This window comes from Quercus suber, unplaced genomic scaffold (genome assembly GCF_002906115.3).
Source record: "Quercus suber isolate HL8 unplaced genomic scaffold, Cork oak 2.0 scaffold_580, whole genome shotgun sequence".
NCBI classification, from domain to species: Eukaryota; Viridiplantae; Streptophyta; class Magnoliopsida; order Fagales; family Fagaceae; genus Quercus; species Quercus suber.
The window spans coordinates 34700-59462 of record NW_027070025.1 but is presented as its reverse complement, the minus strand read 5'-3'; the positions used below and the strand labels follow the sequence as shown (position 1 = coordinate 59462).

Below are 24763 nucleotides of genomic sequence, written 5' to 3'. Positions count from 1 at the left end.
TGGTGGAAGTTTCATGAAGTTTGCAAAGCAAAGTCCTGTGGACAGCATAGAAGAAGGGGTGGTAAAAGAAAAGAACAAAGAAAGTCCCCAAATAGAGAAAGGAGAAGAGTCATGTTCTAAGAACATGAATGGAGCTTGCCAAGGTTTGGCGCAAAAGATGAAGGATTTGGAAATGATGGGTGCAGGTGATGTGGAACAAGTGTTGGACATAGAAGAGGCTCTTCACTACTATTCTCGCCTTACAAGCCCGGTTTACCTAGACATTGTCGACAAATTTTTCACAGACATGTACACAGAATTCTCTGTTCCACAGGCCTCGGCCAGCGTCAACAATTCGAAGAGACTTGGCTCGATTAGGTTGTAGATGGCCAGAGTAGTGAGTTTTTCTTTGTGCATATGGGTTTGCTTTTTCTTTATCTTGTTTTCCTTTCTTTCATTTCCTTTTCTTTTGTTTGTGTTTTTGTGAGTTTGATTTTCATTTCCAGCTTTATTGACCATTCTTAAGTGTCTCCCAATTCCTGAGTCTGTCTTGTTACCAATAGACAAAATAAATTATTCATGAAGTTAAAGAGTTGTTATTTCCACCCCCATTGCTTGGGGTCTATGTATTCATTCGTTAACATGAATTTCTCTGTGGAGATGCTTGGATACAACACTTGTTTACTGTACATTGAGCTAAAGTAATGTCATTCTTACTTTCAAGTCTCAACCATCATGAGTGTATTGGGTATTCCCTTTTCACACACGTTTGGTCTCGGTCGGTGCAAAAGCATGTCCACTAGAATAACTATACATACATCTACAAACCCTATTGCGAGAGGAATGAAACAATCAAATGCTACAAAGTAATGAATACAACAAAATTGTTCAGAAAATCCACTACCATTTTTCGTTGAATAAAGAAAAACAAATAGCAATTATCTGTTTTTTGGGTCCTGAAACTATATCATAAACAGCAGAGATCCATTAATGTATATTAGTATCTAAACATTTCAAACCACTGTACACTTTAGAGACTGCAACTGTAGCAGGTGAAAATAGAATGCATATAGCACATGCAACAGTTGCCTGAACAAGTATAACAGCCCATTCCAAAACCCCCCCCCCCCCCCCCCCAAAAAAAAAAAGGAAAGAAAACCTTCCTCACCCCACTTTTGAACAATTGAGGCGGATATGACCCATCGGTGCTGTCAAGACTTGGAGGTTTGAGAGCTTCATCATTGCCAGGGCAAAGTCTCGGCGGAACAAGAAGGCATGTGAAACATATGCTCTGACCCAATTCCCAGTCTCTTCCCCTGCCATTAGCTGCTGGTCAACATAAAGGATTCCTCTACCTTGCAAAAGACTATGGTAGTACAGGGTTCCAAAAGGTAATCTAGGTGTTGGGGAAAAATCCTAATCCCCTCTATGTCTATGTGTAAATTAAAAATATATATCTACCAAGCAATAGCAATATTATGAAAACAAAAAAAAATTCCAACAAGCACCACGTAAACACAATCACACAAAAATACCAAATCTTACGTGGAAAACCCTCTAATGTAAAGTGAAAAACCACAAGGCAACTCCAAAAAATATCCACTATGAAATAAAGATTACAACTATCAAGTTTATGCTAAACTTGAGTTCACAATAAATTGGATATACAACAAATAAATCTCAAGGAGTAAATACAATCTCACCACAAAGTCAGTAGCAAAATCTTCCTCTGAATACTCCAACTCTCCATGGTTGTAGCACTCAAAAACTCCATGAGAACTTCACCAATTTATCTTCTTTTTGTGTAACTTGAGCAAAGAAAAATGTCTCCTTTTTCTTTTTCACTCTCTCACACTCTCACTGTGTTTCTCCCTATTTCTTCACATAGACTGCACCTCTCAAAATGGCTGAATATCTCTTTGTGTTTTGCTCTCTCTGGAACTCACACACACTGGCCGAATGTGGCTCTTTTGTTTCTGCTTCAGCACTCTACAAGGCCGAATGGCCTTTCTTTCTTTTTCTTGTTTTCTCTTCAGTGTGTCTAACACGCTTTGCCACACTTCTCAATAAGAGAAGTTAGACCATGCTTTTTCTTCACTTCTCAATAGTCAGAACTTGCTTTCTTTGCTTCACCTAATTTCTTTCTTCTTTTAGCATGTTAAACATGCTTGAGTCAAGTCTTATGCAGAGGCAATGCTGACATGAAGACTTTTGAAACCAAGCTCATAAATGAGCTTTGACTAGTGTGACAAGCAAGTGGGCTAGACCCTTTAGGTGCCACACACCCCAACAATCTCCCTCTCTAGCCCACTACGGAGGAGATCTTCAACCCAATTCTTCAATTGGAATTCATGCCGGCCAACCCGGCACAAAGCTTTAGCTTTTCTCTAGACACAACCTTGGTCAACATGTCAACTGGATTTTCATCTGTGTGAATCTTCTCTAATTCAAATAACTGTTGTTCAACAACTAGTCTCAACCAATTATATCTCACCTCAATGTGCTTCGAACATGAATAGTACATAGAGTTCTTGCTCAAGTCTATAGCACTCTGACTATCACAATTAACTACATACCCATCTTGCTTTAAACCCAATTCTTGGAGAAACCGTTTCAACCAAAGCATCTCTTTACCTGCTTCATTAGCTGCAATGTACTCAGCTTCAGTTGTAGATAAGGCAACACACTTCTGCAATCTTGACTGCCATGATACAACTCCTCCTACAAAAGTAAATAAATACCCCGATGTAGATTTCCTACCATCAAGGTCACTTGCCCAATCTGCATCTACATAACCCTCCAGAACTGGTTTAAAATCACCAAAAGTTAAGCATAATTTAGAGCTACCTCTCAAATACCTAAAAATCCACTTCACTACTTCCCAGTGATCTTTACTAGGATTAACCATGAACCTGCTAACAACACCAACTACATGAGCAATATTTGGTCATGTGCAAACCATAGCATATATCAAACTACCAGCTACTGAGGAATAAATAGTTGATGCTATGTCCCCCTTCTCTTTCTTAGATGAAGAACAAGATTTCTTTCTTAGCTTGAAATGAGCACCAAGAGGTGTTCTGACTGGCTTGGCATGCTTCATATTGAACCTTTCAAGAATCCGCTCAATATATTTTTCTTGTGATAACCATAGCTTCTTAGCTTTCCTGTCACGTAGAATCTGCATACCCAAAATTTGTCTTGCTAGACCCAAGTCTTTCATATCAAATGACTTGAACAAGTCTTTCTTCAAATTTCCAATCACACCTGCATCTTATCCTACTATCAACATATTGTCTACATATAGCAGAAGAATAACAAATTTACCATAGGAAAATTTTCTGACATATACACAATGATCTGCATTTATCCTCGTGCACCCGTGACCCACCATGAATGAGTCAAACTTCTTGTACCATTGTCTTGGAGCTTGCTTCAAGTTATACAAACTCTTCTTTAACTTGCAAACCATTTGTTCTTTCCCTTTCACTTTGAATCCCTCTGGCTGATCCATGTAGATTTCTTCTTTCAAATCACTATGAAGAAAAGTTGTCTTCACATCAAGTTGCTCAAGCTCAAGATCCAAACTAGCTACTAATCCCAAAACTACCCAATGGAACTCATCTTGACTACTGGAGAGAATATCTCATCAAAGTCAATCCCTTGTTTCTGACTAAAACCCTTGACCACCAATCGAGCTTTATACTTCATTAACTTGTCACCATCTTTCTTCAACTTGAACACCCATTTGTTTCTCAATACCCTTTTGCCTTTAGAAAGTTCCATCAAGTCATAAGTTTTATTCTTATTCAAAGAATTCATCTCTTCATGCATAACCTTCAACCAACTTTGCTTATCTTTATGAGACTGTATTTCCTAAAAACTTTCTGGCTCCCCTCTTCAGTAATCATAGTATACTCAGAAGTGGGGTATTTAGTCAATAGACGACACTCTCTAATAGACCTTCTCACCTGAGGTTCTACCATCTCTATTGGAGAAGGTTGCTCCCCCTGCTCAACACCATCTGTATTTGTCACATCATCACCATCGACACCTGCTAGCTCATCAACATCAAATTCAATTGGTTCATCACCATAATTCTCATCTTGTACCTCTTCTCTATTTGTGGCATTATCTGTGGAAGAAGAGGTAGGTGTAAGATCAGGAACACCTCCAACTATAACTTTAGGCTTCTCAGTTTTCTCAAAGTCTGCCAAGTTTTCATTCTCATGAAAAACTACATCTCGACTTCTAATCATCTTCTTTTCTTTTGGATCCCATAGCTTGTAACCAAATTCTACATCTCCATATCCAACAAATATACAAGGAGTGTATTTGCCATCAAGCTTTGATCTTTGTTCCTTAGGCACATGTACAAATGCCTTGCACTCAAATACCTTCAAGTGAGAGTAAAAAACATCTTTTACTGTCCATACTCTTTCTGGAATATCAAAACCTAAAGGAACTGATGGAGATCTATTAATTAGGTAGCACACAGTCACAACAGCTTCACCCTAGAATGACTTAGGCAAATTAGTCATTCTCAACATACATCTAATCTTCTCAATAATAGTGCGGTTCATCCTTTCTACCACACTATTTTGCTGTAGGGTACCAAGAACTGTCTTTTCATGTCTAATGCCTTTCTCAGAGCAGTAACTCTTGAATTCATTAGATGTGTATTCACCTCCGTTATCACTACGAAGACACTTCAAAGGCTTCCCTTTCTCTCTTTCCACCATGGCATGGAATTTCTTGAAGTGCTCAAATACCTGGTCTTTTGTTTTCAAAATATAAACCCACACCTTTCGTGAAGCATCATCAATAAATGTAACAAAATATTTATTGCCACCTAAAGTCTCAACATCAATGGGACCACATACATCAGAATAAACAAGATCTAATACATTGTGTTTTCTAGTAGAGGGTATATTAAATGAAACTCTATGTTGTTTACCAAATAAACAAAAGTCACAAGGATTTAGTGACATATCTTTGGCAAAGGGAATAAGAGACTTCTTTGCCAAAATCTGCAACCCTTTTTCACTCATATGAGCCAGCCGCCTATGCCACAAGTTAGGCAAAGAATCCTCCTGAGCTGCACTAACAACATTCTTGCACAACTTTACTTGTGTCTTGTAAAGTGTACAACAAATCTTCCCTTTAGCAAACACCAATGATCCTTTGCTAAGCCTCCATTTTCCATCATGGAAATAATTGTCATAACCTTCTTTATCAAGAACATGAGTGGAAATCAAATTTAGGTGAATATCCGGAACATGTCTCACATCCTTCAAAACCAGGGTGTATCCAGTGTTAGCCCTAACACATATATCACAAATTCCCACAATGTCGGCATAACTATCATTGCCCATCTTCACTCTCCTAAAGTTTCCCGCTTTGTATGAAGTGAATAACTCCTTTCTTGGAGTGACATGGCAGGAAGCAGCTGAATCAATCACCCATTCAACATAAGGATCTGAAATTGTACAACAATCATCTTGTCCTATGGCTAGGACCTCATCTTCCAACACTATAACAACAGCAGTGTTCTCATCATCCACTTTTTTATGATTTTTATTCTCTTTCTGTTTGTTCTTCCAAGCCTTGCAATTTCTTTTTATGTGACCTTCTTTATCACAGTAAAAACACTTGAATTTTTCTTTCGACTCTAATCGACTTCTGGATTTACCTCGCCCTTTGGAACTTCTACTCTTACTTCTCCCCCTGTTCTCTGTGACAACATGTGCAATATCCTTACCCATATCCTTTCTTCNATGTATTTTTACCTAATTATTCTTTAGTTTTATCTCTACTTAAAAAAATAAAATAAAATAAAATAAAATAAAATAAAAAATAAAATCTGAACTGCTCATATATTGAATAATTTAAGAAGAGCCCAATTACAATGCTTCTAGCGCAGGTGGAGGGGTGTCCTCCATCCATATTATGTCATCATCTATATTTCTAGCATATTTGGCTAAGGAATGTGCCACCCCATTTGCCTCACGGTGTACACAGGTAATGAGTGTGGAGTGAAGACCTGAAACTAGGCAGTGAATATCCTCATACAAATGGCCAAAACGAGAGAAATTTGGACACGAACCAGCAATGTTCTTCATGACAGAGGCATTATCTCCTTCAATTATCAACTCTGAGAACCTCGAGTAAACAGCCAACTCTAATGCTCTGCGACACGCCAAAATCTTCGCTTCCTCGCTGTCAGCAACTTGAGGACCTCTAGCAGACAATGACACCACAACCTCCCCCAAATCATTTCGAATGACAGCCTCAATACCTGATGCCTTGATAACGTTAAATACCACGGCGTCAAAATTGAGTTTGAAAGATCTGCGAGGTGGTGGGTTCCACGTATGGCTGCTTCTTGACGTTGCTGTTGGAATGGAGAACTGGAATTCCACTTGTCGATATTCCTCCACAAACTCTCTAGCTCGTTGTCCCAGTTTAGTTGGATCCTGCATAATGCCTCCATGAATGATTGCATTGTGCTGTGACCAGATCAGCCACAATTGCACCACAAAAAGTTCAAAAACCTCCATGGACAACTTAAGCTGCAGCTCCTCAAACAAAAGCGTGAGATCATTCTGGCCATCCACATGCTTCTGTAGCTCCCTCGACCATCTAGCTCACACATCCTTTGCCACACTACACTCCCATAACGCATGGAGAACCGTTTCATTCTCTCTTTGACAAAGCTGGCAGGTCCCATCATCAACTATTTTCCTACGCACCAGATTCTCACGGGTTGGAAGGATATCATGCACAGCACTCCAAGCGAAGACTTTTATTTTGGTTGGAATATGTAGTTTCCACAGAAACCTCCACACGGCCCCATCACTTCTTTGTAAAATCTCAAAGATACAAGAGGTAATTATTTCTCTATATTGAGTTTATGAGATACAACCAGGAGAGTATATATACTATAGACCATATACAAGGAATATACATATATTAAGGAATATATTAGCACAGGAAAGGCAGTGACAAATTAGTGGAGTTTGTCTGCACGTGGGTCACGCTCCTTTGATTGATTTCTTCTGTTTCAGCTTTCCATAACAGAGGTGCTTGTTGACTTAGTTTCTGCAACAGCTGTTGGGATTATATTAGGAAATGAGTTGGCTGTCTTGCCCACAAGATCAGCTCTATCATGAATAGAAATACTTTCCTTAACATCCCCCCGCAAGCTGATGGGACATGGCGTAACCAGAAGCTTGGACCGTAACACTGAGAAGCGTGGAGTAGATAGACCCTTTGTAAAAATATCAGCAACTTGATCATCAGTCGAAATAAAGCGAATCACCATATCTTTATTAACAACTTTTTCACGAATGAAGTGGTAGTCGACCTCGATGTGTTTGGTTCTAGCATGGAAAACTGGGTTTGAAGCAAGAGCCAATGCACCAACATTGTCACACCACAAAGTGGGAGGTGAGACCAAAGGGACATGGAGATCCTTGAGGAGCATTCGTATCCAATATAAGTCAGCAGTGGTGATAGCCATGGCCCGATATTCAGCTTCTGTACTTGAACGAGCCACGACAGGTTGCTTCTTGGCACTCCAGGAAACAAGACAAGGGCCAAGAAAGATGCCAAATCCAGTGGTTGATCGTCGGTCATCGGGATTGTCAGCCCAATCAGAGTCACAAAAGGCATGAAGCTTAAGTGAGCTTTTAGGGAAAGACAAGCCATGATCTATGGTCCCTTTTAAGTAGCGCAACACCCGTTTAGCAGCAGTCCAGTGATCAGATGTAGGTGAGTGCATAAATTGACATAACTGATTTACTGAGAATGCAATGTCAGGACGTGTAAGAGTGCAATACTAGAGAGCACCAACAATTTGCCTATACTCAGTGCCATTGGGTAAAGGTGCACCATCAAAATGCGAGAGTTTAGAACCAGAGGCAGTGGGGGTGGCAGATGGTTTAGCACCAACCATGCGAGCACGATGGAGGAGCTCTGAAATGTACTTGGATTGCGACAAGTGGAGACCATGTGAATCTCGGACTGCATGAACACCTAAAAAATAAGATAGCTCACCCGAGTCTTTCAATGGAAAGTCAGATTGAAGATGCTTAATCAAGTGCAACATATGTGATGTATGAGTGCCAGTGACCAATATATCATCAACATAAATAAGGACATAAATATGAATAGTAGAATGATGAAAGGTGAACAAGGAGGCATCAACCAATGATTCAAGGAACCCCAAATTGATAAGAGATTGCCGAAGACGAGTGAACCATGCACGAGGGGCTTGCTTAAGCCCATATAAAGCTTTGTGTAACTGACAGACATGATGAGGAAGCTTTGGATCAACAAATCCCCTTGGCTGTTCCATATATACTTCTTCAAGAAGAGAGCCATGCAAAAAGGCATTTAAGACATCCAACTGGCGAATAGACTAATTAAAATGCACAGCTAGTGCGAGGATAACACGAATTGTGGTGGGTTTGATAACAGGGCTAAATGTCTCAGTGTAATCAACTCCATCCTCTTGATCAAACCCTTTAGCAACAAGTCTCGCCTTATAGCGATCAATTGAACCATCAGCCTTTTGTTTAAGACGAAAAACCCATTTATTCCGAATAATTTTTCTGTTGGGCGGTCGAGGGCAAAGGGACCAGGTTCCATTAGCTAACAAGGCACCAAATTCTACCTCCATGGCTGCTCGCCATTCAGGTAGTTTAAAAGCTTGGTTAAAGGTGGTGGGTTCGATATGAAGTGAGTTGGCATGAAAGGCCTTAAGAGGATGGCATGTGGAGTAATAGAGCTTATGGTCTGGGAAGTTTTTAGGGCGGGAAGCACCAATCATGGAACGGGTTACCATTCGGGTGGAGGGAATAGGTGGTTGAGAAGTCTCAGGTGGGTTAGGGTGGGGAAGGTTGTCAGATGTGGAAAGTAAGGAATTTGGAGAAGGTGATTGAGGTGGAGGCAAGTGTTGGTGAGGAGAAGGAGATGGAGAAGATAGTAATGGAGAGGAGGGTGAGGTGTCCATAGGAGATGAGGAGGAAGGAGAGTCTAGGGGAAAAGGAGAAATACCTGGATGTGGAGGTATAGGTAGAAGAGGTAATTCATCAAGGCGAGAGTTCTCTGCATGAGGAAGGAGAGATGGCGCATTCTTGGCAGGAAAATCTTGTTCATTAAACACCACATCACGAGAGATATAGACTCTATTTGTGGAGGGGTCTAGACATCGATAGCCATGGTGATTTGAACTATAACCCAAGAAAATACATTTTTTGCTCCTAAAGGTGAGTTTGTGAGGATTGTATGGTCTCATCAAAGGGAAGCATGCACATCCAAAGGTGCGCAAGAAATTGTAATCAGGGGCATGGTTAAACAATTTAAAATAGGGTGTTTGATTAGACAAAGTGGGAGTGGGTAGGCGATTGATAAGATATATGGCAGTGAGAAAGGCATCAACCCAATATTTTGTTTGGAGTCCCGAATGTGCAAGTAAGGCCAAACCTGTGTCCATTACATGTCTATGTTTTCTTTCGGCGACACCGTTTTGTTGAGAGGTGTGTGGGCAGGAAATCCGATGTAAAATGCCACTTTGAGCCAAAAAAATTTTAAAGTGAGTGGAGGAATACTCTCCACCACCATCAGATTGTAGGCTCTTAATTTTTGTTGAAAATAAGTTTTCCACCATACATTTAAACTTAATGAAGCAAGTGAAAACATCAGATTTGGATTTCAAAGGAAATAACCAAGAAAATCTTGAATAATCATCAATGAAAATTACATAATAGCGACAACCACTAAGAGAGACAACTGGTGACTGCCATACATCTGAATGCACTAATTGAAGGGGAAGACTAGACACTCTATTTGAATTGAAAAAAGGGAGACGTTTGCATTTGGCTAGTTGACATGAGTCACAAAAAGTTTGTTTATTATTTGAGTCACTTATTGGAAGCTTATTTTTATGAATGACTTGATGAACTGTATACATGGTGGGATGGCCTAGCTGTTGGTGCCATACCAAGGTAGAGGTTTGAACTCCAAGGAAGGCAGTGAGGCCCCGAAATTTATGGAAGGAGAGGCGGAGCAAGGGAATGGGATAGAGTCCATCCCTACTGGGCCCGTGCAAGAGAACTTGACCTGTCCGAATTTCCTTCACCAAAAAATGAGTTGCTGTTAGTATAAAGAAGCAATCATTTTCTGCACAAAACTTTTGTATGGATAGCAAGTTAACAGGTACATCAGGACAATGAAGTACAGTTTTTAATTGAAAGGTAGAATTTTGAGCAGTGAGAGTGGTAGAACCAGTATTAGCTATTAGAAGACCAGAACCATTGCCCACAGCCACGTCGGCACTGCCTTGATATGGTTCTTGTGATAGATTGAGGTTCTCTAAATCTGCAGTGATGTGTTGATTGGCTCCACTATCTGCATACCATGGTTGTTCTTCTTCTTCTGCAAACAAAGAGTTGCTTTGAGCAACCATAGCAGCCAATTGGGTTGGAGGATGTCGACCTTGGTAAGAATAGTCCATTCGATGATAACAGTCAAGGGCCTGGTGATTTGATTTACCACATATTTGGCAAGGTGACCGAAAGGAGTTGAAGGGTGAGGATGAAGGCTGATTTGACCTCTGCTTTGGAAGATTGGTGTGATGCAATTTCTGGTTTTGAAATGGCAATTGGGACTTGGATGGGCCATTGGTTTTCTGTGCTCCGTTGAACCTTGGTTTGCGATCTCTGTTGTGTTGTTTATTTGAGTATAAAGCAAAGCTATTTGAGTCTGTCGAAGTCATGATACCTTGATTTTTGAGAAGAGTTTCATGATTCAACAACTCAGCTTCGAAGTCAGCATATGTCCAGGAGGCTTCTCGGGTTGCAAGACTAAATGTTGTGACGAAGGCATTGAATGATGGATTTAGACCACTGACTATGTATGAAATCAGATCATCGTCATCCACTGGCTTACTCGCAGCAGCAAGTTGATCTGCCCATGACTTAGCCAATTGGAGATACTCCAAGCAAGATCGAGATTCTTGTCGCAGAGTCTGCAATTGGCGTTTTAAGTGAGCAATGCGAGATTTTGATTGGGAAGCATATCTAGTTGCCAAAGAATTCCAGACTTGGCAAGATGTGTTCAGTCCATAAACAGTGGAAAGAACATTAGGAGTGAGAGTTGCAATTATCCAACTTAAGGCAAGTTGGTCCTTTTTGTACCAAAGCACATATTCTGGGTTCTTAACTTGTTTTTCCCCAGCAATTGTGCGCTTGTCAGGACACACCTCTGAGCCATCAACAATGCTCAACAGGTCATAGCTTCGCAAGATGGGCAAGAATTGAGAGACCCATTGCAGGTAATTTGTTCCATCTAATTTTATGGAAATCAAGGGAGTTATATTGGGTGTTTGGAAAAAATTGGCGGAGGAATTTGAGTTTGAGACGGCCATTGGAGAAGTTTGGTGTGAACCAGAGGGCTCTAATACCATGTAAAATCTCAAAGATACAAGAGGTAATTATTTCTTTATATTGAGTTTATGAGATACAACCAGAAGAGTATATATACTATAGACCATATACAAGGAATATACATATATTAAGGAATATATTAGCACAGGAAAGGCAGTGACAAATTAGTGGAGTTTGTCTGCACGTGGGTCACGCTCCTTTGATTGATTTCCTCTATTTCAGCTTTCCATAACAGAGGTGCTTGTTGACTTAGTTTCTGCAACAGCTGTTGGGATTATATTAGGAAATGAGTTGGCTGTCTTGCCCACAAGATTAGCTCTATCATGAATAGAAATACTTTCCTTAACATTCTTGCCATAGAACACTCCCCACACCCTTCCTCCACTCTCCTGATTTTTCTGGTAGCCTGGCTTAACAGAGTACTCCCCATTTTTGCTGTATAACCAAAACAGAGCATCCATCGAATGGCCATGACTCAAAGGGATGCACATAATGGCCTCCGCATCTTCACTGTGAAAACTTCTAGCAATTAGTTGGCGATCCCAAGCTTTACAAGTCCAATCTATCAACTCATTGACTCTCCATTCCCACTCCTCCTCCAATGGTGAATGAAGCACTCTGGTAGTGGGATGGTTGGGAATCCACCTATCCTTCAAAACCCAAATTGCTAACCCATTACCCACCCTCTAACAACAGCCATGTTTTAGTATAGGTTGAGCTGCCAAAATACTTTTCCACACATATGAGCTATTAGGTACATCTTGTGCATCCAAAAAATTACACCTTGGAAAATATTTGGCTTTGGGGCATTTGTGAACCAAAGAGTCTTCATATTGCAGTAACCACCAGCCTTGCTTAGCCAACATTGCAAGATTAAAATTCCGGATATCTCAGAAGCCCATCCCTCCTTGTTTCTTTGGTCTAGTCAAGAAACTCCAACTCTTCCAATGTATTTTCGTTTCATTTCTCACCTTCCCCTACCAAAATTTTGCACACATTGAATTTAGCTCATCTAGTTCATCACATAGCTTTACTAGTAATTGGAACACACCCATTTTATAGGTTGGGATTGATTGGGCCACCGCTTTAATGAGTAGCTCCTTCCCTGCTCTTGATAGCATTGATCCTTTCCACCCTTGCAACTTTTTCCAAACCCTATCTTTGAGAAAAGAGAAGGTTGATATTTAGAGCAACCAAGTAATGTGGGCAGTCCCAAATAAGTCTCAAATTTGTCCACCTCCTTAACTCCCAAACAATCTTTTATCCACTCCTTGTGATCTGCCCCTGTATTACTACTAAAGTAGATGGATGACTTCATGAAGTTAATACATTGTCCTGATGTCGTAGCATAAAGCTACAGGATATCCTTAATCACTTGCACTTCCTCTCTACTTGCTTGGCAAAAGAGTAAAGAATCATCTACAAATAAAAGGTGCGAGACTTTGGGTACTCTTCTACAAATAGACACTCCATGCAACTACTCCTCCATCTCCACTCTAGCCAATAAAGATGTGAACCCTTCTGCACATAAAAGAAACAAATAAGGGGACAACGGGTCTCCTTGTCGGAGCCCCTTAGAAGGTTTTATGTTGCCATATGCTTTACCATTAATACAAACCGAGAAGGAAGGGGAGGATACACGACACATCACTCGGCCAATCCAAATTTCAAGAATGCCCAACTTAACCATAATACCTTTTAGAAAAGCCCACTCAACTCTGTCATATGCCTTACTAATATCCAATTTCAAAGCTAGAGCTCCTTTTTTTCCTTTTTTTCAGCAATGCATGACATGCAAAGTTTCATAGGCAACCAGTACATTATCTGTAATAAGACGATCTGGGACAAAGGCACTTTAGGAGGGAGCTATCAACTGTGGAAGAATTTGTTTAAGCCTGTTAGCGAGGACTTTAGATATAATTTTGTATATGACATTACATAGGCTTATAGGTCTATAATCAAACATTTTCTCCGGTGATTTAATTTTAGGAATAAGCACAATATGAGTATAGTTTAAATCAAGTTCCATGTGACCAGTATTCAAAAATTCCAAAAATGCATTAACCACATTATCACCTACAATATGCCAAAATTTTTGGTAAAAGAGAGCATTCATACCATCAGGTCTAGGAGTTTTTGTTGGTCCCATTTGGAACAACGCTACTTTAATCTCTTCTGCACTATACTCCCCCATCAAAAAAGTCTACATATCACTAGTCACCTTGTGTGGTACTGCAACAAGGCATTCTTCCAATCTATCACAAGCACCTAACTTGAACATATTCTCAAAGTAGCTGACAACCACATCAGCTATGTCATCTATCTCTTCTAGCCAATCATCTTCACTGTTTCTTATCCCATGAATAAAATTTCTTCACCGTCTTTGTGAAGCTTTGGAATGAAAAAACTTTGTGTTCCTATCCCTATATTTCAGCCAAGACACTCAGGATCGTTATGCCTAAAAGATCTCTTGTTTAAGTGGGAGGTCGTCTAACTCCTTACTGACCACAGCCAAATCAGCTTTCATAGCTTCTGTCAGTTCAATTTTTGTGATGAGCTCTACCTGTTTTTCAAGTGCTTTGATCCTTTCCGTATCCGGGTTGTTCTAACAACCCCCTATGCTTGCAAGTCGGCCCCACACCTCTTGATTTTTCCTTTAACATCATCAAAAGCTGAAGCCGCACCTCCATATGAGTTCCATGCCTCACGCACCACCTCCTCACAGTCATCCCACATTAGCCAGACTTCTTCAAACTTAAATCCCTTCTTACTCCTTATGGTCGTATGTCTATCAATCATGGCTTGAAGAATTATGAGCAGGTGGTCCAAGGAATGAGAAAAAAGATGCATGACTATGGTGCCTCGGAATTTCGATCGCCACTCTGCATTCGCCACAGCTCGGTCAAGTCGCTGCCTCATGTTTGCATGTCCAGGACGCTTATTGTTCCATGTGAATGGGTAGCCAAAGAAACCCAAATCAGCCAAGTTACACCTCTCCAAAGCAGTGTGAACTCATCCATCTAAACGTATGAAGGAGGTTGAGCACTTAGCTTCTCCGTAGTGTGTAAGATGGCCTTAAAGTCTCCTATACAGAGCCACGGCCCATCAACAAAGGTGGCCAAGTGAGCTAGGAGAGCCCAACACTTAAACTTTTGAGTATGCTTTGGCCATCTATAAAAGCATGTTAGGTACCAGTGAGAACCATCTTCTTCCCCCACTCTTGCCAATATATGGTTATCTGTAAATTTAATAACTTCCACTTTCACACCCGCTTTCCATAACAGTGCTAATCCGCCACCAGAGTCAGGCTTTTTAACAATAAATTTATTAGGAAAAGTTATGTCTCTATAATGCTTCGCATAACCCTTTTTGTCTAACCGCGTTTCCATTAGAAAGCACATCATGGAGCTTGATCCTTTTACAAGTTTGCAAAGGTTTCGAACTATCCAAGGGTTTCCAAGTCCTTGACAGTTCCAACTTAACAGCCTCATTGGGATCGGCATGGGTGTTCTGACACCCTCGCCTGCTTCAATGGTAAGTTGATTATCCTGGTACCATACTCTCTTCTCTACATATACTCAGTGGCGACTCCAGAAAAAATTTTCAGGGTGTTCCTCAACAAGTATAAATTACACAATCTAATAAAAAAAAAAAATTTATATTGACAACAACAACAATCAGAAAATACATAAATACATAAAATTTACAATTGCCTTCTACGAGTTTTCATCATTTGAAATCGATGCATAATAGTTTCATTATCAATGCTACAAGCTATATCTTTTTCAATATACACAACTAAGCAATCATTCATCAATTGATCTCCCATTCGATTGCGCAGTTTATTCTTTATATATTTCATTGCTGAAAAACTTCTTTCTACCGTTGCAGTAGCAACTGGAAGGGTCAAAGCTAGCTTCACAAGCAAATAGACTAATGGATAAGTCTCATGCTTCCTTGTGCTCACTAACTTTTCATCAAGTTTACTAACTCCTTGAAGCTCTAAAAAGAAGTCATTGCTGCGCATATCAAAAATGTAATTCTGCAATTGAGAGTCAAGTGCCAAAATATCTGTCCCAAGAAAATTAGAGGGATAGAACTTAGCTAGACGTATCAATTTTTCCTTATCGAAAGCCACAAATGAATTACTTGGATCCAAGCAAGCCATACAAAGTAGCAAATCGGTATTCACCTCAGAAAAGCGGTTGTTAAGCTCTTGAAGTTGCATATCTATGACTGTGCAAAATAGCTCAACACGATAATGATGTAAATTTGAATTTTTTTGGGTGTTGCGTCTCGACCTCCCACTAACTACAAACATTGCTTCCATGTCTAAGATAGGAATAACATGTGAGTTACAAAATAAAGATACTTCAACCAATAAAGATGCCCATCCATCATCTCTCATCACTTGCAACCATTGCTTAGACACTTTAACAAGATCCATAGCATTTACTATATCTTGATTTTTTTTTTTTTGCAATGCTATTGACAACTCATTTGTGATCCCTAAAATATTTTTCATCAAGTGTAGAGCAAAGACAAATTCAAAAGTTAGAATTGACCTCATAATAGATCGAGCTTCAACTTTTTGGTCGGAGAGGCCATCTTCTTCAATAATCTCTAATACATCAACAACAGCAGAGAACATCAAAATCAAGTTCAGAATAGTCCCATAATATGATCCCCAACTTGTATCACCAGGACGTTTAAGATTTGTCTCTTGATTCAAACCTTGCCCACTTCTACGTACACCATTCTCTAAATCTTCTTTAATTTTGGCAAATTGTGCATCTCGAAGAGCATCTCGTCTCTTACAAGAGCCTTCAACAATAGTTACTAAATTACTAACCACATAAAAAAATTCAGCAATGTTAATGTGATTTTTAGCAACAGCAACAAGTGTCAATTGAAGTTGATGAGCAAAACAATGGACATAAAATGCTGACTTGTTCTCTATCAAAATTAAAGTTTTGAGTCCATTGATATCACCTTGCATATTACTAGCCCCGTCATAACCTTGCCCACGTAGGTTCGACAAACTCAAATTATGTTCACAAAGTAAACCTTCAATAGCATGCTTGAGTGACAAAGCAGTGGTACTTGCAACATGTACAATACCAAGGAACCGCTCTATAATAATTCCTTCTTTGTTCACATAACGAAGAACGAGGGCCATTTGTTCTTTCACTGAGATATCACGTGACTCATCAACTAATATTGAAAAGAACCCATTGTCAAGATCGTTGATGATGACTTTGGATGTTTCAGGGGGGGGTAGATTCTCAAGTGTTAAATTTTGGCGTAGGTGGAAAAAACAGATCCATGGTCCATTACATTTAGCTGTACCACATGCTTCATAATGTATCACATTCGTTGTTCACGGATTTTGGCTTTGGACAGGTTACGTTGGATAAGATTCATGACCATTTTTGCACGGATCAATGTCCCCTCATATTATCAGGCTCATTAATTTCACATATATTTTCACATTATTGGTGGCCATTGTTTAGCTGGCTCCTTCAATGCGATGACAAAGACGTCCTTCATGACTTTTATTTAGAGTTAAAAATTTCTGATATCACAGTGCTGAAGAATGCCATATGGCTCGTGGCTTCATAAATATGAGTAACTTGCACAACATAAAGGAGTGTTTGTCTTATAGAATCGACCACTAGAAAACAAGCGGTAAATGAATCCAACAGGAATATTCAATCAATTAATCAAATTACAATGCTTTAAAGCTTTACAGTAGGCATGCCCAGTTGGCACATGAATCCAATACTTTGTCTATAAATTGCTTATGGGGAAAAAAATTATAGCAATGATATACTGTGAAAGAGAAACCGGACCTTAATCAAAGGAAATCTCCAACCCCTCAAACCCAGTAAAGATTACAAACGATACAGATTGACTATTGGATAATCCAGCACTGCCACTTGGGATGCCATGTCAAATCATGCTCCAATTGAATTTGAAAAATACATAACCCATCACCAAGCCACTAACCTTGCAATTATATTCCTAAAGCATTACCCAGTAGAATTTTACTAGCATTTGCCCTTCCAAATGAAATCAGTAACCAGAAGCAGATACTAAAACATTATGCTCCTTCAAACGCCTCTGGAAATGAGCCAAACGATTTTGTAGTTGCATGATTCCTGCAGCCTTCTGAGATAGAATGGTATTCAATCTAGAAACATAATCATCCAGTTGATTCCCAGGTTGGTCAGCCTCAACCAGTAGGTTCATCTCCTGCAAATGCAAATGAAACATGTAAAAATGGATGCAAACTAGTCATCAATTGAAGTCCTCACATCAAGTTTACACAATAAATAGAAGCTAGATGAATTTCTGATTTGAGAGTCCCGAAGGAACTCTCTCGTGGTGTAGGATACAGCATACTAAACATTGCCATGAATATCATTTTATCCCCTCTGGCAGAGACCATGCATATGATTACATTCCAAAGTTAAGTCTTAATGGTCAGTCAAGATACTAAATAACAAACTCTAAGGAAGAATTCACCAAATCGCACACCTCTTTAACAATATTCATAGTATCCTCCACCTGTTTCCGATGAGCATTTACAAGATCTTCCTCCTCCTGAAAACAAGCAACAATAGCTTTACCTGTCAAATAATGTTGGTTTATGCATATATTCAATGTATCATTTGTTGAGTGTTTTTACCTGTAAGAGGGCACTCAGATCATCATCTGAATGGGACTTCTTGGGTTCAACTTTTGGCAGGTCCCCCCATTTAGTCTGACCATTGGGTTTCCTTATTTTGTCTTCGGAAGTAGAGAGATTGAATGGCTCTAGCTTCCCATTCTTCTTCCATAAAGGTTTCCCTTGCTCATATGACTCCTCAGTTGCATCAAAGTCATCTCTTTCAGTTTGTTCAGGCCATGAATCAATTATGTCATCCTCAAAGTTGGATGAAGGCACTGAAGACAATGGTACAGTTGTTGATTCCTTAAGGTTGAAGGTCGATGATAACATATCCTTTTTAGGATTGTTTCCTTTCGAAAGGCTCTTCACTCTGAAATGTAATTTTTCTTTTTATATTAGGATATTCTATTGGAAAGGGGCAGGGATTGTTTAAAAATGAGTACAATCAAGACTAGAAAATTTATTTTGATAAAAATACTTATTTTCACCTGTCAGCGTATCTTAATGTGTTCAGAGTATGTTCACATGATCCCGAGCTGGGAGATATGCATGATATCATAACAGTGCGTGAGTCACCAACAAATGAATCCCTCAAAACTTCGGTTAATTTGCTGCCTCTGAAAGGAATATGACCCTGGTCATTGTCAAGAGCTCTAATGCATTCCTTTAATGCAAGTAAGCTCTTATTGATCTCAGCACCTTCCATTCTGCATAAACATATTTTGAAACAGCTAATTAACAAGCAAATCAAGAAAAGAAAGAGCAAAAATTACATAAATAGCATATTTTACCATTCATCACTTAAAATTACTTTATTAGTACCATCACCATCATACAAGACAACGCTAGAGAGAGAAACATGGAGAGATGTTGACTTTAGCTACTATAAACCTAAAGGTCAAATATGAAAATTTAAACCTCCTTTGGCAAGCATATCTCCCTATGTCAATATAAACAACCAGAATGTACAATATAATGGGCCTAGAGTAGTATAGTTAGAAACATTTTTTGGATTATAAAATTTTAATAAGTCTACTCACATTATTATTTTCCACTGAATTATTTTATTTTGATGCAAATAAGTTTGCCCGTTCATTTTTTAAATCCTTATGAGTGCAGCAGTGACTCAATGAGTAAGACAATGGAAAAGTACAATTAGAAAGATATCCTAGGTTTAACCTACCCAATAGTGACTCAATGAGCTTAATACACATCATATATTTTTCCTACTGTGAGAAATGTTATTAGACTACAAAGCAGAAAGGTTAGCTTTATTCATGGATTAAAAATGAAGCAAACCATTACCATACCTTGTCTGTTTATCATTATCTGTAGTGTCTGCACCACGTTCACTTCCAGCAAGATCTATAAAGGAGAGCTTTCCAACACCACGAGGTGGCTTTGATTCATTGCCATCAACAGACCTCTTGATAGCAAGCTGAAGTATGGCATGTGAACGGGAGGATTCTTCATTTGCACCTGTTGTTCCAGTACTTCTTGTGGCACTTCCTTTCTCAATGAGTTCCTTAATGGTTTCCACATCTGATACTCTGTACTCTTGCAAACCGACTATGCAAACTTGCTGCTTCCCATCCTCTCTCATGCAAAGTTTTCTGCAATATCATAGCTATAGTTTTGGAACAAATTTTGAGATGGCAAACTTTAACCAAATGGGGGAGGCTATAACTTACTTCCGATCATTGAGGAGATCAAAAAGTTTTCCTCCATAAATTTCAAAGAAGCTGACAAACAACTGAAACCCTTGATTCCTGTAAGTATGGTGCATCAACCTCAAGATATCACGTGATGCCTTAAGGGGCAATGGCTTCATTGTATAAGTTTTTCCACTCCCTGAAAAAGCAGAGAAACAAGAAGCATCATCTTATTTAGGGCATTTTTATTTTAAATGGGTCAAGCCAACATGAGGGCATTAAATCATCATTCTATTGGCATAAAGAAATGAGTTTCCTTTGATTTTACAGAATTTAAGACCTTTTAATTTGATGTGAAGCAAGCAGATAGTGACTCACTAGTCACCACATGACTGAAATAAAAACACAATTAGAAAGTACATCTTGTTTGACCAAGCAAACTGGTTTATGTTTTGAATGGCCTTAATCATGGAGGCTACAATATGATCTTGCACTGACATTCAGTTAATCACAAGAAGGTGCAAAGTTGTTCAAGGTGAGGTATAAAGCATGTGTATCCTCATGAACAACTTACATGATAATGGAAAAAACAATTACAAAACAACTTCAAAACAATTGAATGATTTACTCTACTGAGAAAGTTAGCTTACTAATCAAATAAGCAAAGAATAATTCTGAGACTGAGTTGTCCAAAATTTTTGTAATAGCATCTAGTGAGATTTGGTAGACAGCTATTCACCTGTTTGGCCATATGCAAAGCAAGTTGCTTTTGTGCGTTGAAAAATGATGGGAACTATGGGCTCAACGGTCTCACGATACACCTAGAGAAATGAAATGAAAATCACAGATTGAATCATCAGAAGCCATGTTTGTATATTTTTCTTCTACATGCTCAATAACTTGCTTTGTCTATTTTCTGCAGTTATTTTTTGTTCTATCAATTTTATTGTAATACACTCACCTCATCATTTGAGACCTCTTCATTCAGAACTGCATCAAAAAAAAATTCATGCTTCTCTACATATTCTGTGAGGTCAACCTACAGAACATTCAGAAGATTTTAAGAATATACAGCAACAACATAAATTATAATATCAAGTGCCTTACAAGGCTTTAAGCTAGAACAACAACCTAAGCAAAAAAAAAAAAATGATAAACATATTAAAATAATTAGAAGTTCCAAACACCAGAAAATCAGAAGAAGCAAGTAAAATAAAAGAATTTTAAAAGGAGCATAGCCTTCTAGTTGATAAAATGATTCAGATGTGTCATATTCCACTTAGAAACCTGAGCAAATTAGATTTTATTTTTTATACATATTTTTCTCATTCTTATTCTTTTAAATATACATCATGGAACCCTTTTAAAATAAAAAGGCCTGCATTTGTGGTACCTCCTCATGTTGTGTAGATTTAATTGGATTGGATTGTATGATTTTGTATTGTGAGGGTGTGCTAAAACCCACATTGGGTGTTTACAATGTAGATCTTGACTGTATAAGTGATTCAAAAGCACAATGCATAACTTTATTAATCTTTTTTCAAGTATAGTGCATATGTGGCTAACGCTTTCCTCGGGTTTTGATGAATGGTATTAGAGCCAACTTTGTAACTTCATGTGGCACTGCATCACAAGAACGCATGCCCTAAAGAGGACATTTGTGATAAGTGGGGAAGATTGTGATACCACAGATTGTGTGGATTTGATTGGATGAGTATGTTGTGTGGAAGTGTGATGCATCAAGTTTTTACTAGGCAGATCCTGACTTACCTTAAGTTTGGTCTCATGAACTGTAACAGAATTAGAATGTGTATCTATAATATCTTCCTCATTCTTTGCTAATTCCTTCTTATTAAGTGGTCTCTTGCGTACCTGCATGAAGACATTGGAAGCAAGTCTTAAATTAAAAGGTAGATATTCAAGCCATGTTAGTTAAGCATGCCAAATCTTGAAAGGAAAGGAAAGGATAACTCTTTGCGCAAAGCAAGCCACTTCAATAATGTGACACAGTCCACAGAGCAGTATTTCATTGTTTGGGCATCACATTTCATTTGAGGAAACAATGGAATTCTCAACTAGCATTAAAAAAAATCCATATAAGAGATAAAGTTAAAGAGAACGAAAAGAACATACCACGACTTTTATCTTTGCTACAGAACTAGATTTCTCTTTATCTGCAGCAAAACTTTTCAAGAGGTTGTTTTCCGGCAAGCCACGAGTTCTGCCGGTTTGTTTGTTGTTAATGTAGGGCTCCGAATCATCAAAGCTTCTGCCACGAACAGGACGATACAGAGAAGCACCATCATACAGACCAGAGACTGGCATCTACCAATGAGATAGACAGCAGCGTCAGCCAAATTAAGCATACAAAGATTATTTCAATTCTTGTTCAAAACACAAGCTACTCTCCTTATTCTACAATGAGGTCCCAAATTCAAATGGCATAAATGATCAACTTCAAATAGCCCGAATTTAGCAAAAACAAATTGTACATTAACTTTTCCATATCCACTACTATATTCTCATTATTCCATAGATCGAATCAATCCAAAAATATTTCACAGTCAATTGGAATGCAAACCCAACTCAGCCAAAGATTCATACAAGATTTAAGCTCTAATTCCAGTTATCAATGAAAACCCTTTTCTCTTCTCACATGAATCAACTATTATATTGACATTTGGAAAGGGTCAACCACCCAAGTCAAGTAAACAAATTCCATACTATAATCACAACACGAATTCATCAAAATGCAGATTGTGGAAATGTCAAGAGACCCCACACCTCAGGCAGAAGCTCGGTATCGAAAGAATGCAGATCCAAGAGTCCAGGACTGAAGTCGCCACCGGGCGAATCTTCGCCACCACCACCACCACCACCGCCGCCGCCATTGTTCTTCCTGGACCGAGAATTACCCGGCCCAGGCGGCGTAGAAGGCTCCAACAAAAACTCATTCCCACCATTGAATCCCCTCTGCGCATTCCTATACATCCTAGACCCTTGCCCACCTCCACCACCACCGCCACCATAGAATCCATAGTCCTGCTTTTTCATCACAAACAATCAAAGGGCTGAGATCTAAAGTTACAGGCATCAAATCCAAGACACAAAGCACAAAACTTTAAAGTAAAATAAAAAGGCGAAAAAGTTGAAGTACCTGAAGAGGAGGGAGAGAAGGGTTGGTGGAGGAAGAAGAAGAAGAAGAGTAGAGGTGTTGAAGACCAGTGGATTGGAGCCAGCGGCCATTGGAGGAGCTTTCAAGAAAGTTATCTGAGTACTGACGCTGATGGTGTACCCCTGCCGCACCAGATCTCTGCCCTTGTCTCCCAACTCCGTTCATCTCTCCGATCCCAACTCCGATTTGAACTTCTGGGATGACCCTTTTGACTATAACAGACCTCCGATCGTAGTTTGAATCGGAGCTTTACTTTCTCTCTCTAAAAAAAAACTGTCTCTGTCAGTGCTTGTGTTTGTGTGAAAAAATCCAAGTTTTGTTACTGAGATAAATGTGAGAGAAAAAGAAGAAGAAGAAGAAGAAGAAGAAGAAGAAGGGTTGTGTGAGGTTTGTTTGTTGCGTTTTGTAAGAAGTTAACGTGAGAACTGAAATGGAGGCTGGTGTGTGAGGAAGAGTAAAAGCCAAGAATATAGCATAGAGAGAGAGAGAGAGAGAGAGAGAGAGAGAGAGAGAACTTTTGAATTTTTGAAGAAATGACTGAGACTCAGTGAGGTGGGACTATGGGGGACAAGCGTGGTACGTGTGGGAGAGGCTTTACATGTGTGAAATTTTGTAATTTAAAATTTGAAAATCTTTCATTAATCATTCCCTTATTTAAGGAAAATAAATATATAAAAAAAAAAGTTTTCAAAATATGTTACTCCTCGAAATGAAAAACAAAAAAAAATAAAAAAATAAAAAAATAAAACAAAATAAAACAAAAAAGGTCGAGTTTTGAACAGTTTTCTTTCTAACCGTTCAAGTAATCATTCTTTTCTTTTGATTTCTACTGTAATTTGATAGTTAGAGTTGAAAATTAAAACGATTTGAATTAGGATATTTTCGTTAAAAACAACTTTCTTCGTTGTAGGACCATGTAATTTTGGGAACCTAAACTCATTTACAACTGGATGTATTATTGATAAGTTTAGGCAATTGTCCCTAATTTATAAAGTATGTAATAAAATTTTTATGTTTTGAAACTAATTAGCAAAATATCATTGTTTTTTGAACTCGATTTTAATAAAATTGAGTTACATGTAGAATTCAACATCGAGTTCTATGCATATTTTGCCACTTAAATTTTTTTGACAATTTAAACTTGAAAATATATATAGAAGTTGATTTTGAAGATATCGAATTTCAAAACTAGGGACAGTTTGCTAAATAGTTTCAAAATAAAGGCAATTTACTGAATAGTTTGTAAGTTACGGACAAATGTCTATTTTTCCCTAAGTTTAAGAACCATTTAAAAGGATTGAAATTGTGTAAATGGTGAAATATGTAAGAGAAGGGGATTGTGCTATCATAAATTAGCTAGATGTGCTAAGAGTTTTGTAACTAAATTGATATCTTTTATTGTTTTCAACAAAAATATTTAGCTTCCAATCCAACACTACAATTATTGTATTATCAAATAAAAATAAAAATAAAAAACTAGCTAGATATAACACATCTATATAAAAGGTTATTATGTCCAATCACAAGGATTTCCAAAACTTTTTACAAAGTTAACTTAATAATTTAAAATATGTTTCTTAATTTTTTTAAAATTATAAATAAATGAAATTTGTTATTCTTATATAAAAAATCATTGGCGTGTACAAATGAAAACATGAATATTGATTTGAGCCATTATGCAGCAGATTTGATGAGTTTTACTTACATTTTTTTTTAATCTATCTAATTAAAAATATCGATAGTATATTAATAAAAATGGAAATTAATATTTGATTTTAACAATTAAATAAATATATAATAAAAATTCGATAAAACTAAAATATAGTATATTAAT

At 38.3% G+C, this 24763-nt stretch overlaps 2 protein-coding genes across 3 annotated transcripts; both read right to left on the bottom strand.

The window, feature by feature from the left end:
- Positions 1-15132: 15132 nt before the first annotated feature.
- Positions 15133-16608, bottom strand: LOC112028487 (uncharacterized). Its single transcript, XM_065764728.1, has one exon. It carries the CDS (start codon positions 16606-16608, stop codon positions 15133-15135), a length of 1476 nt encoding a protein of 491 aa, XP_065620800.1.
- Positions 16609-17062: 454 nt separating this feature from the next.
- Positions 17063-23458, bottom strand: LOC112017429 (kinesin-like protein KIN-13B). Of its 2 annotated transcripts, none has more exons than XM_024049878.2 (12): positions 22912-23458; positions 22539-22799; positions 21888-22079; positions 21525-21626; positions 20716-20793; positions 20494-20575; positions 19794-19953; positions 19413-19715; positions 18591-18809; positions 18121-18472; positions 17970-18035; positions 17063-17684 (listed from the first exon to the last, which is right to left on the bottom strand). In XM_024049878.2, the coding sequence occupies exons 1-12, from the start codon at positions 23092-23094 to the stop codon at positions 17505-17507; spliced, it is 2178 nt and encodes a 725-aa protein (XP_023905646.2). In that variant the 5' UTR covers positions 23095-23458; the 3' UTR covers positions 17063-17504. The 2 variants fall into 2 exon arrangements, with proteins under 2 accessions (XP_023905646.2, XP_023905647.2); XM_024049879.2 differs by having other exon boundaries at positions 22539-22796; positions 22912-23457.
- Positions 23459-24763: the final 1305 nt, after the last annotated feature.